Source organism: Myripristis murdjan, chromosome 15, assembly GCF_902150065.1.
Source record: "Myripristis murdjan chromosome 15, fMyrMur1.1, whole genome shotgun sequence".
NCBI classification, from domain to species: domain Eukaryota; kingdom Metazoa; phylum Chordata; class Actinopteri; order Holocentriformes; family Holocentridae; genus Myripristis; species Myripristis murdjan.
This window is the reverse complement of record NC_043994.1, coordinates 894,222-910,219: the sequence shown is the minus strand read 5'-3', so window position 1 is coordinate 910,219 and position 15,998 is coordinate 894,222. Positions and strand designations below refer to the sequence as shown.

Here is a 15,998-nt window from a genome sequence, read left to right as displayed (position 1 = left end):
TGGCACCTCTGACAAAGGTATCATCGAATTGTTTTGATTTTACCTGTCTACACACCCACAGGAAAATGGCATTAAAAAAATCCAGTCTGAAGAGCAATTTCTAAAAGTTGCATTTTTTGTGGCCAAAACACTGTTTTCATGTCAAAATGGAAAGAAAATGTTGCATTTTCAAAAAAAAAAAAAAAAAGAACATCACTACGTGGATACACCCTCCTTTAAAGGCCCCATGGCCTGAAAAATGCAATTTTCGTTGTTTTGCGTGATAGGGAGGGTCTTGGGGCCACATAAATACTGTCCCATGCATTTAACCTGTGATAAATGGAGTAAGTGCACACACCCCGTTTTTTGAAACTGTCCCTGGCTGTGTCCGAAATCACTCACTCACTCCCTACTCCCTACTCACTATATAGAGAATTCAATGTAGTGGACTATATAGTGAACTCAATAGCAGACCGTTTCGGACACTACTTCGCCCGTTGTTCGGCGCCGCTCCGCAATGCATGACGGGATATATTGCCTGGTTAGTGACCATCGGATGTTCACTACATTTTGCGATGGATTGTGGGATACATCCAGTGGACTATATAGTGAACATTAATAATCACTAAACATTCGGACACCCCTACAAAATGGCGTAATCACTATACAGTGCACTATATAGTGGTTAGGGAGTGATTTCGGACACAGCCCCTGTAAAACAAGCGGATTTGCACTTCCTCAATTTCCTGAGGAAGTCCAAATTTGCTCGTCTGTTGGGCTCATTTCAGCGCTGACTGTTTTATCAACCCGACACAATCAAATCAAATCAAGCTTTATTGTCATTAAGCTGCACATACAGCAGTAGTGCACACAAAATGAGATTGCGTTTCTCACTTGGGATCCCCGAGTGATGGTAAAGTCAGCAGTTTAAAGTCTAACAGCTTTCTGGAGGAAGCTGTTGCGCATTCTGGTGGTTTTGCTTTCCATGCTTCTGAACCGTTTGCCTGATGGCAGCAGTTCAAAGTATTTGTGGAGCGGGTCAGAGGGGTCTCTGACAATGTTCAGTGCTCTACTCCTGCAGGGATGGGATGTTTCCATGGAGCCATGTCTCCTTAAAAGCAAGCACACAGCAGTCTCTCCAGTCTCTGCTGGTGTCTCTACTATATTAGACGTTAAACTATATTTAGACCACAGGTACTCAAAACCACAAATACATCCTGCTAGGGATATCAACAGTTAAAATAAAACCCTGAAAAAGTGTACACCATGGGGCCTTTAAAACCAGAGTGGGCAGATGGCCTGGAAATGTTGCAAACATTTAAGGAAAGCCAAAAATCCCTCCTTGGTATCTGTGAGCCAGAGTAAAAGGGATCCTCTAGGAATGGTAGTCCCAGTTTGCTGGGTGTTTGATATTTTTTGATTTGGTCTTTGATTTCTGGACATAACCTGCTGTAAAGCAAGGTTTCCATATATCCTGCCAATATACCCTGCTTTATGACACAGGCCCCTGCTTAGGTTTGCGTTTTTATGCTGAACGTGCATATCCAAGTGAATATCCAAATTCTACACACCTTTTCAGGCTTTTTCATTTTGATTGCCTGATGGCTGAAATGAAAACATACAGTAGGAAAGTTCACCCTAAAAACCCTGGTAAAACAGCTGTTGGCATTCTAATTGTATTGCTTCATTGCAGAGCTGTCCTTTTACTCTGGCAGATCACATCAGCACAATCATCACATTCCCATCACAATGCATGCTGTATGCATTTAAACTTTGTTTTAAAAAAAAAAAAAAAAAGTCAATGAATCATTTAGCTGATCAATAAGTTAATCACTTTATTGTCCTGACTGGCAAATTTGTTGTGCAATCAGGCAAAAAAGACAGACAAGGGACATAAAACACCATTAACATACCCCAAAGAAACATTAAAATCCACATTAAAAAGCAAATGAAGTTCCTAAAACGGAAACTTGTAGGAAGTAAAAGTAAAAAAAAAAAACAAAAACAAAAACAATAATTCCATAAGTGTGAATTTTTTCAATAAAATAAGTAAAAACTACAAGAAAATTATTATCAGAAAAGAGAAAAAACAAACATACAAAACAGATTAATTATCATTAATTAACAGAATAAAAAACAAACAGACCACAACAAACCAGAAAAATACTGAAAAAATAAATAAAAACAGAAGTCTGCGGGAATCAGACGTGTAGTTTTGACAGGAAACACAGTGGTGTCAAACAGCAAGGCTATCAGCATTTGATCAGGATTAACCAGAGGTCTTTTCTGTGTACTGACCCCATTTTTGTTGTAGTTGTTGATGTTGATGTTGTAGTTGTTTGCTGCATGTGTGTGATTGTCTAACTATGTTGTGACATTCTCTTGCTTTGCAGTCGGCTCACATTATGACTCTGAGGAACTGGAGAGAGGTATGTCTAGTATTACCTTAGTAAACTATACGGTGCCCTTGACGTTCTGCTTCATGTCCCCACTGTGACTAATAAAAGGAATATCTTATCTTATCTTATCTTATCTCTTAAGCAGCAACTCTGTGTTGGAGTGTTACGGTATATAGACTAAGAACAAAGATAACCTAAAATTGCAAACAATGCAATCTCACCAGACTATTCATTTTTTACAAGGCGGAATGTATCCACAGCCATACCACATCATTATTTTTCATTTTTTATTTTTATCTCCTTCTACTAGTCTGGTTGCTGTATGCTTGATGTGTATACTTAATGTTTCTGCAAGCAGTCATATTTTGGAACTCTAATATCATTTTTCCTTCCTATTATCCGGCCATTGGTTTCCATTCACACCACCTTTCTTCACACCAGTATCCCGTCACTGTAATAAAATTGTCCACATTAGTTTTCTTAAAAGCAGCAACACTGCTGAGTTCAGATGACTAGGAATTAAGTGTTTGGTTTAAACCTCAAATATTCAGTTCTGTGGTACATGAATGGAAACAACTTGATTAACTGTTGAAACAGACCATTATAAGGTGGATGATACAAGAAAAAATCAAGGGATTTTGATTGTATGTTGTAAAATCTCAATAAAAATCTTAATATTCCACATGATGTGCAATGATGCATGATGTGTTATTTTAATGTAAAATGGGGGGGGGGATTGTTGAAAATAGGCCTTTTCTCTTGGTTTGTATTTGTTTGATAGATGACACAAGTAGCAGCCTCAATATTCAAATAAACAGCTCCTTGTTGGTATGATGATAAGGCATTTAGCATCAGCCCTAAGTGACGTGTGTGTGTGTGTGTGTGTGTGTGTGTGTGTGTGTGTGTGTGTGTGTGTGTGTGTTACAGAGATTAGTGAGGCATGTGCTGCTCTGAAGATTGTCTAGTTACAGTACTTCAGTATACCACCTGCTTTATGTATTAGTAAATTAAACAGTAATTCAGACAAATCACACTCATCTTTTAATCCCTCCTTCTCTGTGGCTGTCTGCCTTTACAGCGTGTGGATTGTCTGTTGAAGCAAGAGCGTTTTGTTGAAGCTCTCTCTCTAGCCTGGTCCTTTCATGAGGGAACTGCAAAGGCTGTGCTTGGTGGGTACAACACACGATCAGCAACATGCAACCAGAAAGCTGTGATTAAAAAATCAGAACATTTATAGTAGAGGTACACCTCACATTTTTGGGGGCTAATTTTGATAACTGATACAGGAGTGTAATCACCTCATCACAGATCAGATCACCTTTTGGAATCATGTATTATAGCCAGACTTTGTGTTAACATCAACTCATCATCTAAAAGTAGCATAAAGTAACCTTGTGTGAACAGATTAATTCTGTGGCAGCCAAACAAAAAACAAAAAGAGTTAAAAACAAAAACAAAAAGAGTTAAAAACAAAAACAAAAAACAAAAAGAGTTAGTTATTGTTAGTGTGTGTTTGATGATAATAGTTTCCATTCTGTCCACTCTCTCTCTGTATGAATATACAGTATGTAAGCTGTTAAACATTATTGACAGACAAAAACAAATAAATCCAATGATAAAACACTGCCCTGTGTCCAGAAACTAGCCCGCTCTCCATTAAAGAGACACAGTATTCAATTACTATATATATAGTTATATAGTTACTATGATATATTTGGCAAATATATTTAGTCATGATTCATGACTAAAACTGTGTGTACCCAGCCAGAAATATGCAGATGCATTCTTTCCGTCAGATTTGTAAAGCTGTGCATGCATGATTCCTTTTTATAAATCTCAGTCTGTGAGGAACTGGGCGTACATTGCATGAGCCTCTTTCTGCATTTAACCATAAATGTCACCCTTGACCAGCGGTTTTCATATCAGTTCTCCACCTGCTCCACCAGCCTGTGAAATGATAACTATCAATTATAGTTTGTAGCACTCATATTGAAACTGACATAACAAGGTCTGTCACAGCTAATAAAATAAAAAGAATATTAACAGCTAAATGAAATGTTTACTCTGACTTATTGTAATTTAAAAGAATGATAAATCTAATCTTTCTAAAATAATTAATCAACGGTACCTCAATAATTGTGCCTTTTGAAAGGCCTTTCAATAAATCTTTGTGTAAACACTAAAAAGAAAAAGAAAAGGTATTATTATTATCTGGTTATCAACCTAAGCAAACAATATTCTGCTAAAAGATTCCGTCTCTCACCTTATATTTCATCTCTTCGTCATATCACCCTCAAATTGCTCTAAAAAACGTGTACGCATGGTCTAAAAAATGTGTGAGGTCCACACATTCTCACCGCACATTGTTTTTGTAAATACCAGTTTATGTGTGGGAAATGGCGTATGCATGATTGTTGTGCGTACGCATTGTTTATACATCTGGCCCCAGGTCTTTGAAATGATCTCCATAATTTCATATTATTAAGAAAAGTTATTATGCCAGGTTGTCTTCTTAATGAAAGTGTAAGACTTTGAAATCACAGCGCAACAGTGTCCCCTCTTTTTAACACCACCTTATATATTCTTATATATTCTTATTCTATTCTTGAATATAAACAGTGTGTTCTGTGTCTTTATCAGGGCTGTTTGGGGATCCAGTGAAGAGGAAAGGAGTGGTTGCTGACAAGGTACACAGAGATAACTCCTGCCTTCTCCTTTACATCTGTCTTTTGCCTCATCTTCCTCCAATGCCATGCTTCAATTTTTCCCAGGTCACTAACAAACACATTTTCTACTGCACTGTGTGTGTGTGTGTGTGTGTGTGTGTGTGTGTGTGTGTGTGTGTGTGTGTGTGTGTGTGTGTGTGTGTGTGTGTGTGTGTGTGTGTGTGTGTGTGTGTGTGTGTGTGTGTGTGTGCGCACGCGCAGATGGTAGAAATCCTGTTCCAATTTGCGGAACGCTCTTTGAAAAAGTGTCCAGAACAAGGGAAAATTCAAGTGTTGGAACAACATTTCCAGGTAAGCCAATACACAAGCTTGGTGTCTTTGCACAGTGATTAAAACTCTTCATAGGAACCACTGAAGTTTGTGAACCTGAAGACGTTCAGTTGTTTGAAAAGGAACTATGCACTATGATAAGTGATAATCAAAGACGAGGCAGTCTTCTATTGAAAAATAGTGGCAGATGGGAGGTTGGTAATGTATTCCCATAGTAAACTGTTGGAGCTTCAACACACTTCCCAAAGTAACAATGATTGATTCCACTGTCTGTAAACCTTGTTTGTCTATTTATATTATATATGATGTTTGAAGATGGAAAAAAATGCCTGGAAAAATGTCATGTTAATGTGGTGTCAAATTTATTGTAAATTCCAGTTTCCCAGCAGGAAATGCACATGAACACCACACCAGAAAGAGAAATGAGGATTCTAGATGTAATATGAATTGGCCACACTGTGATGTTTCAAAATGTCAGGTCACTGTGCTGAGTTTTGTTGGAATGGTAAGAAATATTATCTGATAATACCTCACTGAGCTACAAAGAATCATGTCAAACAAAAAATCATGTTTGATACATTAGTCCCCAAATGCTTTGATTTGGGGACAAAATATATCACCAACAGTGAGAAACCTAAGATGGTTGGCTAAAGCTAGCCTCTTGTCAAGAGCTTATAAATCTAAGTAGCTTAGTAAGCTTATGATAACAACAATTCAGAAATCCCTCCAAAATACCATATTAGGACACCAAGATCTTGACGGACACCATACAAAATTCAGGCTGTGATTTGGTATCAAAAACTTATGACATTTGGAGATTTCTGTAAGAATTACATTTTTTGGCGACTGCATGTCTTCTGTTCTAGAGATTGCCCAGACCCGTGGGTACCCATTGAGCCCATTTTCATTCAGATTTCTTGAGGTCAGAGGTCTCAGGACCCCCTTGAAAAATAGCCACGCTAGTTTATCCCTTGCCAAAATTTAGCCTAAAATGCAGCGATATTTAACAACAACCTAGCATCACACACTTGACATCAGTCTATTCCATAGGTTGTTTTGTCTCTTTCATATGATACTGGTGTTTCTCTCTAGCTTTAAAACTGAGCCTCTGCAGCCTCTGAAAGACAGTAAGTTGGCTGGGCCTGCTGGCAGGCTGTTGAAACAGTAAGATGATAATGAGGTGGTTATGCTGCTGTTTCCAAGGTCCATAGTAATCACAACTGCAACAACAGTTGCATGACTGAGTGCTAGATACTGACTGGATGATTGAGGTGGACTGCTCCCCATTTAATGTTATTGTCGCTTTTGCTTATGTGTTATTGTGAGATGAGAAAAAGCAAAGTCAAGGTCTTTCTCTTAAGTGTTTGTTTTCCTCTTCATCTTCATCTCTTTGTATTTCTTTCTCCCCTTCTAGGAGGTGGTGCCTGTCCTGGTGGATTATTGTCTGTTGCTACAGAGAATGTAAGTGAAATACACTATTACATAAAAACACACATAAGTTTGAGTCATTTGGTCAGTTCCTCAATAATTAGCTGTACACTTAGGCAAACAATTGCTGTTGGAGATGATAGAAGCGCTCATTTAAAATACTACTTGATTCTTCTTGATGAACTTTCGCTCAAGTTAGCAAAAAAATGTTTTACGTTTGCAGGGCAAAGTATTGCAAGTGACCCATTAAGTAGAAAAATATCTTTGCCCAATCTAAATTGGGTTTAAATCAATACCTAAACCAATTCTACTGGATTCATACATGCAAATATCATGTGTTAGTCTAAGAATACAGGAAAAGCTGTGACTGCATGATTAGGAAAAAAACAGAAAACATAGTATTTAACATTAGTGTTAAAAGGGTATCTCCTGATCTGTTATGTTCTTTCCCGTGTTGTGGTGTGTGAATCTGTGTGTGAGCAGTGACCTGCTGTTTAACCAGCTGTATGGTCGACTGGTGGAGAATGTGGTTGCTAAGGGTGTCTTCCTGGAGTCACTGGAGTCATACATCATTGCTGAGCGCCTAGGTCACCTGACCACACCCATCATGAGGGATCTGCTGGCTCATTACCATGGCAATGGCATGATGGACAGCCTGGAGAACTGTATAGTCCACCTGGATGTCACCAGCCTAGATATACAACAGGTGTGTGTGCAGGGACACCTAACTATGTGTTAACATGGTGATGAAAATTTTAAGCAAGAGTTTAAAGGGCCTCAGCCAGTATTTTTTTTTTTTTTTTAATAAATAAGCAATTAACTGCAAGTTTACATATTTTAACACATTTGGATTGTTTACATTTCCATGATGCCTTCTTCTTTATATTTTAATATCTTGAGAGGTCAGCAGGGCAGGCTAGGGTGGAGAGCAAAGTAATGGAAAAACAGGTACAACTAGCAGGTTCAAAACAGAAGTTAAAGTTTATTTTGCATCATTTTGAAAATTATAAATATTTTTTTATAATTAGAAACAGTTTTTGGTCTTTTAAGTTTTTTCTTTTCTTGCTAATGTTCTGATTTTTTTTTCCCTAATTTGCTAGTGATTTTCTTGTTTTTTTTTAAATTAATTAATTAATTAATTTAACTGATGCTAAGGTATTTTTTTCTTACTAATTTGCTATTTGCTATTTCCCCCATGTTTTTGAAAGAAACTATGTGAATTTGCTCAAGTTTCAAAGGATTAAATTGTTCTGATGTCATACTTAAACACTGACAAATCATGGCAAGATTAAACCATAAAGAAATAAAATGTTTAAATAATCCTTCATACATTTTCTGCATTGTGGAAATTTGTAGTGAATTAAATTGCATTAATATGATTAATATGTGTGTGTCTGTCCATTTGTGTATCTGTGTCTCTAGGTGGTTCAGGTGTGTTGGGAGAACCAGCTCTACGATGCTATGATCTACGTTTTCAACAGTGGCATGAATGACTATATTACACCTATGGAGGTACCTCTCCCTATATGAAGACATATATTAACTCTGACACGCAGGCATGAACAAACATATACAGGCAAACCAACTTTGACTCTCAGTTTAACTTTCAGTTAAATTCACTTCAGTTCAAACGCATTTTGTGCAAAGGACAACATGAATCAAAAATGTTTGAGCTGGCACAAACTTACACAAGTATGTCCATCATCTATGCCAAATCAGAGATTTAGGATGGACACATTTTTATTCATATCACACTGTGCCTTACTACAGCCTACAGTTTTCCTTGTTTCCTTTTCCTTGTGACTAATATAGGCTATATGCATGAAATATTTAGAAACTAATTACCATATATGGTAGTTCATAAACATACAGTGCATTCAAAGGTATTCAGACCCCCTTCACTTTTTTTTCTTTTTTGTTATATTGCAGCCTGATGCTACAATTTTTTGAATTCATTTTTTCTCTTATGAATCTACACTCAGTACCCCATAGTGACAAAGTGAAAACAGAATAGTAGTTGTTTTTGCAAATTTATTGAAAAAAAAAAAAAAACCTGAAATATCACATTGTCATAAACTGAAATATCACAATGTGAAATATCACATTGTACTCAGACCCTTTACTCAGTACTGAGTTGAAGCACCTTTGGCAGTGATTACAGCCTCCAGTCTTTTTGGGTATGACACAACAAGCTTTGCACACCTGGATCAGGGGGATTTTCTGCCATTCTTCTTTGCAAATCCTCTAAAGCTCGGTCAGGTTGGATGGGGACTGTCGGTGGACAGCCATGTTCAGGTCTCTCCAGAGATGTTGGATAGGGCTCAAGTCAGGGCTCTGGCTGGGCCACTCTAGGACATTCACAGAGTTGTCCCTAAGCCACTCCTGTGTTGTCTTGGCTGTGTGCTTAGGGTCACTGTCATGTTGGGAGGTGAACCTTCAGCCCAGTCTGAGGTCCTGAGCACTGTGGAACAGGTTTTCATTGAGGATATCTCCGTACTTTGCTCCTTTCAGCTTTCCCTCAACCTTGACCAGTTTTCCCAGTCCCTTCTGCTGAAAAACAGCCCCACAGCATGATGCTGCCACCACCATGCTTCACTGTTGCAGGGCAGGTGATGAGTGGTGCCTGGTTTCCTCCAGACAAAATGTTTGCAGGGTTTCCTCCAGGATTTTTTGAAACTGTGGGGGAGGGCTTCAGCGTCTACCCTCCCCTCCCCTCCCCTCCCCTCCCCTCCCCTCCCCTCCCCCAATACCCCCCACAATATGTTAAATAATTATTTGTTTTAAAAATGTAAATTAATTATCAAACACACCTAACAATTCAACTACCAATGAATGAGCAGTAGTATGCATGTGATAACATAGATTGAAAAATAAGCCGAAGTGATACCTCTTCTCTGAATAGACAAGCTAAGCCAGTGTGCTGCTGTTAGTCAGTGAAAATAGAGCAGAGTGGCAACTCTTCACTTTGTTACACAATCTATGTCAGTGCGCTGTGGTAGCCTGGAAAGTTTCTCTGCCTTTGCCAGACGGATTTTTTGAAGCCGAAGACAAACAGCCGACACAGCTCCTCTTTTTGGTAAAAGTTCTTCAGCTTCATTTTCTGAGTCCCCACTGCTTAGTGAGTGCAACTGCAAAAACAGTCACCCCTCCAACGATGTCCCGCGGCGCTACGTTCTGCGTGCTGTTCCCAACGTTATGTGCGCTACACACACACACACACACACACACACACACACACACACAAACACACACCGGTATTGCGGTATCTGAAAAATTCATATCATAAAAAAATAACACCGGTATTCGGTATGAACCGGTATACCGCCCAGCACTAGAGTTAGCTAGCATTACTGAGTTTGTTTTCTGCTATAATGAAGCATGTGTAACTATAGCTATCATTGGCTATTAAGCTAACAAGCTTCACTGTCATTTTTACACAACAAACCAAGTTGAAGTCCGTCACAAATGACGAGTGTTCACTCAAATATAAACTAACAACAGCTACCAGGGTAAAAACCACCAACAAACCAAGCTGGATAAGAAATATCTGTATAGCTGTCCAGAAGCAGTACGGCTAGCTAAGCTTTGCTGTTCCCTTTAATGCCACACTGATATAAATATGGGTTTTGCATGACATTAAGCTTTCTTTTCTTCAACTGTCTTAATTAGGTGTATCTGGTTGGTGTGTTTGGATGTGTAAGAGTGGACATTCCTGGGAGCATTGGACTCACTAATTTAGTCTGTTCCGCCATAATTTATCACTGAAAATCAGCTGCCTGCTTGAGAACACACAGAGAAGACTTCTTTGAGGCATTCTGTCCCCCAAAAAGCAAAAAACAAAACTGAAGTATGAACCAAACTGTTGCTCAGAAACCAAGATCTGAACTTAGGGAATCTAGGGAATTGCACCCTATTTTGGACCCAGACATTAGGATTGTGCTGTTTGGAGTAATTTCATGGTAATGCTTTGCCCTTTTTGTAACTCAAAAAAAAAAAAAAAAATCACCATCCAATCCAATTTTTCCAAACATCTATGATCCTAATCATCTGTGATGGCAGGAGTTCCCTTGAAAATCTCAAACTTACTTTCATGCAGGGCTGGACTGGGACCGAAAATGGACCTGGCATTTTTGTCCATGGTAGCCCACCATGATTATTCATACGATATACGCGCACATTGCACTGTTTCGAAAATTAAAATAACGCTCAGTAGCCTACATGGAAGAGAGTAATCATGCTAAAAAATCAATACGCTCTTTCACTACTCACAGAGACTTTCATGTAGGGAGGGCTGAGAGATTTCATTGGGCTAGTCCAATGTCGTCCTAGAAAAGGGACCAATGGGCCACTTTTCATGTTTTAAATACCAATCACAATCGCCACGGCCAAAAATATGCAGCCCACCAGGCATTGCCCAGTACACCAGATGGCGAGTCCAGGCCTGCTTTTATCCACCATGAAAGCTTAGTTTCTATATTGGTGCTTATCAAAACTAACACCAGAGATATTGGTATTAGATCCTCTGTACTACTAAATAACAACAATAAAATGAGCAATGCTTAGGTTTTCTTCCCCCTTGTTGTATTGCAGAAACTCTTTGCAGTAATTGGCCCACCACTTAGAGAAGGGAGGACACTGACAGGTAAGGCTGAGGACTTTGACTCCCAGATTTCTTAGTATCAACTATTTGTTTTAAAGGACCATACCAATGATTTGTATGTTAAGTATAACGTGTACAAAATGTATATTCTTCATGTTGCTGTTAATCTTTTCCCACAGCAAGCAGTCATATTTTAAAAATATATTTTTTCATCTGTTTTACTGCATTTTGAAACTAGGGAAATGCACAGCTCCACTCTGGAAAATTCTCAGTGATACACAGCAAATTGTTAGTTCCTTGTTTATGAACAGCGATGACTTTGTCAGCCACAGAAAGAAAACATTATAAGTTGGGTGTTTCAACCCAAAATTAAAATGTACAAGTCTGGCGATTTATGTTGTGAAATGTTTAGTATCCCCACATAATTTGCAAAATGGTTTGTTGAAAAGTAAAGTTTGGGTAAACTGTAGTAATGAGCCAAACATTCAAACATTCATTTGTATGTTACTTTAAATACCTGGATAGTACACAGAGAATGAAGATGAGTTTTTAACACTGTGTTTCTCTTTGGACAGATGAGCAGGTGGTGATGGGGAACAAGCTGTTGGTGTATATAAGGTAGCAGACACCATTTCACTCAGTCCTAACCTAAGTTGGTACAGCTGATATCATTGACCACCAACATTTTATGGCAGTCATGAAACATTCTCAAAGTGATTATGATACTTTGGTGTAATATCAACCAATGAAATCACGGTGGAGATGATTGTCTTATACCAGTGGTATTGTCAGCACTGCTATTTATCCAAATTACAACCACATTTCCCATAAAACCTGTTGTTTTCTATCCTCACTCCCATTCCCGGAGATGATAATGACACATTTATGTCATATGGGAGGAAGGGTAGAGGTCTGAATGATTGCGATCAGTACAACATGCATGCGAGTTAAATTAAGTGAAGGTTTCAAGATACATCTCTATGATGCGCTGGGATGCATCTTCAGTGATGTTACCTTGGGTCATTGGGGGTTTCGGGTCTTTCAACATCAGACCCCCTTGCCCAGGTGACCCAACTGAGGTTGATCAAGTCCCAGCCTACATCCCAGCAGCAACAAGCCATAGGTCTCCCTTCTTAATCCAAAGCCACCATGTGGCTTTCTGTGTGGCTTCGGTGATGGAACTTATGGCTTGCCTCTTTTCTGGTCCAGTCACTCCCAGCGCCAGCAGAGCTCTGCAGAGTGAGCGACCTATGAATCCTCGGCAGCCCACTTCGATGGCGTCACAGCGAGCTTGCCAGCCTGGTGAAAAGGAAAGGAGCTTTTCCCAGGATGGATTTTGTTGGACTGGCTGTGCTGATCACTTCTGCAACTGCCCTGAGTACCTGGTCATGGCGCCAATGGTAGCAGCCATTGGCCAGGGCCTTAGAACAGCTGCTGAGAAAATGTTGCAGGGTTACTCTCCCACCACGCTGAGGACAAGAAGGTGACTTGGCCTTGTCCCATGTATGCAGGTTCGTGGGGCTTAGTAAGGTGTCGTAGATTGCCTGGACCAGGAACCTGATGCGATGGAGGTCAGACTGCCAGAAGTCTGACCAAGTGATCCTACGCTGCACCAAGTTCTCCCACCTTGTCCTGGCGCCTTGCTGACCAAGTCGCGCCATTCTGCTGACCCGTGCTTCTTTCGCTACTGCTTGGACCTCTTCCTCAAGGAGGTATTGCCTGTCCTTCCCCATGGTATTGCTGATGTGGCAACCCAGGCCTGTACGGCCAGTTGAAACGGTACCCACGAGAGCCATCTGTCTCATCTGTAACTCTGGCACCTGAAGATCTCTGGCAGTACTCCACTCTCTGCCAGTGCAGACCTCGTTTCCAGTGGCTGCTATTTTTGGATCCTTGCCGAGTCTGTGTGCTGCATGGCCTCTTTTGGTTGTGTCACCACAAACTCTTCTGTAAGGTCCCTGAAGGGGAGCTGTAGGGTGTTGCTTGTTCTGTGCACGGCACTGCTTAAGCTCCTTGGCTGGTATACCCAAGCCTTGAAATGGCCAGGGAGCCCAGATTTGTCAACCTTGGTTAGCCAGGTCTCAAGGTCTCCGCACGTCCTCTATGTCTTTTGGGCTGTCATCAAAGAATTTACCCAGACTCTTGACTGGCTGTTTTGACAGTATTGGAACGGTTGTCCCAGAGATGGTAAAGCGTAACTTGTCCACTGATCTTCCTCTCTTAATTACAAGGGATCTCGACTTTGATGGCTTGAAACTCAATGATGGTTGTCATTGCCTGCAATTGTCTCTCTGTTACAAGCGTAGCTGCCAATTGTAAGATCCCACAGACATCTTCCTCAAACTGATGCCACTCCCTCCTGCTGTTAGCCGGGGTGCCATTTGATCCTCTGTTGGATGACTCTGCCTGGGACTGGGGCTGCAGGCACTTGGAATGGCTGGGCCCTGTGGGTTGAGTCCTGGCCATGCTCCTCCTGCGTCTCACCAGGATGAGGTCCTGTACGCTGTTACCTGTCGCTCCTTGTCCAAACATTTCATCCTGGTTGATGGATTTTTAGTGTGTGTGGATTTCTGCAAGCTGGGGTGCTAGCCCAACTTGAACCAGTTGCCATCTTCCATGTTGTCAACTGCCTTTCCAGTAGTCACCAGTCTGTTCTTGGTTGTCACCTGGCCTTTTCCAGACATCACTGGTTGATCCAGAAGATGAGGTTTCAGTGAGCACACCAACCCCGGCTTCTGCACCCCTCCACAAGTTCCTGGTACTTGCTCAGTTTCCTCTCATTGGCCTTGTCCAGGTGTTCTTCCCGGGGTACCAGGAGTTCCCATATTATCACATGTATGTTGGAGTCTGAGAAGATGACCATGTCGGGGCGGAGATTTGTATGAGCACTGTGCTTTGGGAATTTGAGCTGTTTGCCAGGATCCACTCTGTTGCCAGTCTGGGGCTGTGGAGAACAGGCACAGTCTCATCTGTAGTGGTGGGGGGCTCTCACCAGCTTTGTAAAAAGCTTGCCCTATGTATGCGGGTTAGTGGGGCTTGGTATGGTGTCATAGACTGCCTGAACCAGGAACTTGATGCTATGTCAGACTGCAAGAAGTCTGACCAAATGATCCTGCGCTGCACCAAGTTCTCCCACCTTTTCCAGACCCCTTGCTGACCTCTTCCTGAAGGAGGTATTGCCTCTCCTTCCCCGTGACATTGCTGATGTGGCAACTTGGGATATAGCCCACGCCTGTTCGGCCAGTTGAAACAGTACCCACGAGAACCATCTGTCTTGTTCGTGACTCTGCCACATGAAGCTCTCTGGCAGTACTCCACTTTCTACCAGTGCAAACCTCGATTCTGCAATGGCAGAAAAAAAGGGAAGCAAAGTAAGCTATCATGTAATTTTAAGTCCTTATCAAAAGGTAACACTATTAAACTGTTTAACAAAATTAACAAAAACATTTAACAGTCACCGTTTTCCAGATACTTTTGTGTTATATACTGCCTAGTTGTACGATATATTGTAGTTTATAGAAAAGTATGAGATTACCACTATTTACCTGTTGGATGTTGAGATAACAGTATTTAGAAGTTTCTTCTGCAGTCTACTGTTTCCCTTGAGGGGTTTAGCTGTGTTTGCCCTGGAGAAAAAACACACTATTCGTGTGTTGTGTTGTAAAAAAAAAAAAAATCCCACAGATTTCACTTGAAATACGAGCTGGTGGCACACAATGTAAAATAAAGCATCTAAGCCTGTAGAGGTAGAGGCTACCAGTCATCTCTACAATTTGCTTACAGTAATTACTATTATCCTATCAGAGGACTATCAGAAGCAGCACCTCTGAAAGAGCTGGGCTCTGGGCATTTCAAAGCTTTTTGCAGTGTACAGTGCAACCATTTGCCGTGGAGGGCCAAGAGACTGCAGGCTTTCATTCCAACCAAAAACTACATCAGGTGATTTCACTGATTACCTGACCTTCAAGCAGAAAGGAGGACATGTTTCCCTACCACTCCCTACCTTAAATGAATTATGGACTATTAACTATATTCAGGGCAATACAAACTAACTTGAGGTTGGTACACTGTACATCTTTATTCCAGGAAATAGCTCTGTGATTTTCTAAATGATTAAGTAAACACATGAATTTAATATTTTTTTCAATATCACTGTGCTATCGCAGTTCTTTGTTATTAAAGGGATAGTTCACCTATTTGCAATATACTGAGTGCTGGATGGCTGGATGCTCCAAATGCCAACCATTAGCCCCCTGCCATTGAGATGGACTTCTTCCCATCTGACGTTGTTGAAAATAACCACATTAATCCAATCAAAGAAAGTTGAACATCAGTTTACAAGTGCCACTTTCTCAAACCAAAATGCACATACATTTTCTCAGTGCTCAAGGATGATAATTTTACTCAAAAACTTTTTATAACTTCAGAAATCCCTGTATAGAGTTTTTTAGGTCAATGTTCGTCAGTGTGTTTTCACTCACTCCATCATGCATAGCACCTAAAAACCACAAGTGTACTTTTTGATTTTAAAATGTTTCACATAGCACTGTTAATCAATACAGCAAATCTGTGTTGGGCTGTGTGGGTGTGTATCTA

The 15,998-nt window shown here is 40.4% G+C and overlaps 1 protein-coding gene across 5 annotated transcripts in view; it reads left to right on the top strand.

The window, feature by feature from the left end:
* The window catches only part of vps8 (VPS8 subunit of CORVET complex), a 75,894-nt gene that overhangs the window by 26,934 nt on the left and 32,962 nt on the right, over nt 1-15,998 (top strand). For all 5 annotated transcript variants that reach the window (XM_030070009.1, XM_030070007.1, XM_030070011.1 and 2 more), the window contains 9 exons: nt 2,373-2,408; nt 3,457-3,547; nt 5,019-5,065; nt 5,306-5,395; nt 6,789-6,835; nt 7,286-7,508; nt 8,225-8,314; nt 11,393-11,444; nt 11,978-12,020. In XM_030070009.1, coding sequence (XP_029925869.1) covers nt 2,373-2,408; nt 3,457-3,547; nt 5,019-5,065; nt 5,306-5,395; nt 6,789-6,835; nt 7,286-7,508; nt 8,225-8,314; nt 11,393-11,444; nt 11,978-12,020 — 719 coding nt within the window. The remainder of the gene's footprint in view (nt 1-2,372; nt 2,409-3,456; nt 3,548-5,018; nt 5,066-5,305; nt 5,396-6,788; nt 6,836-7,285; nt 7,509-8,224; nt 8,315-11,392; nt 11,445-11,977; nt 12,021-15,998) is intronic.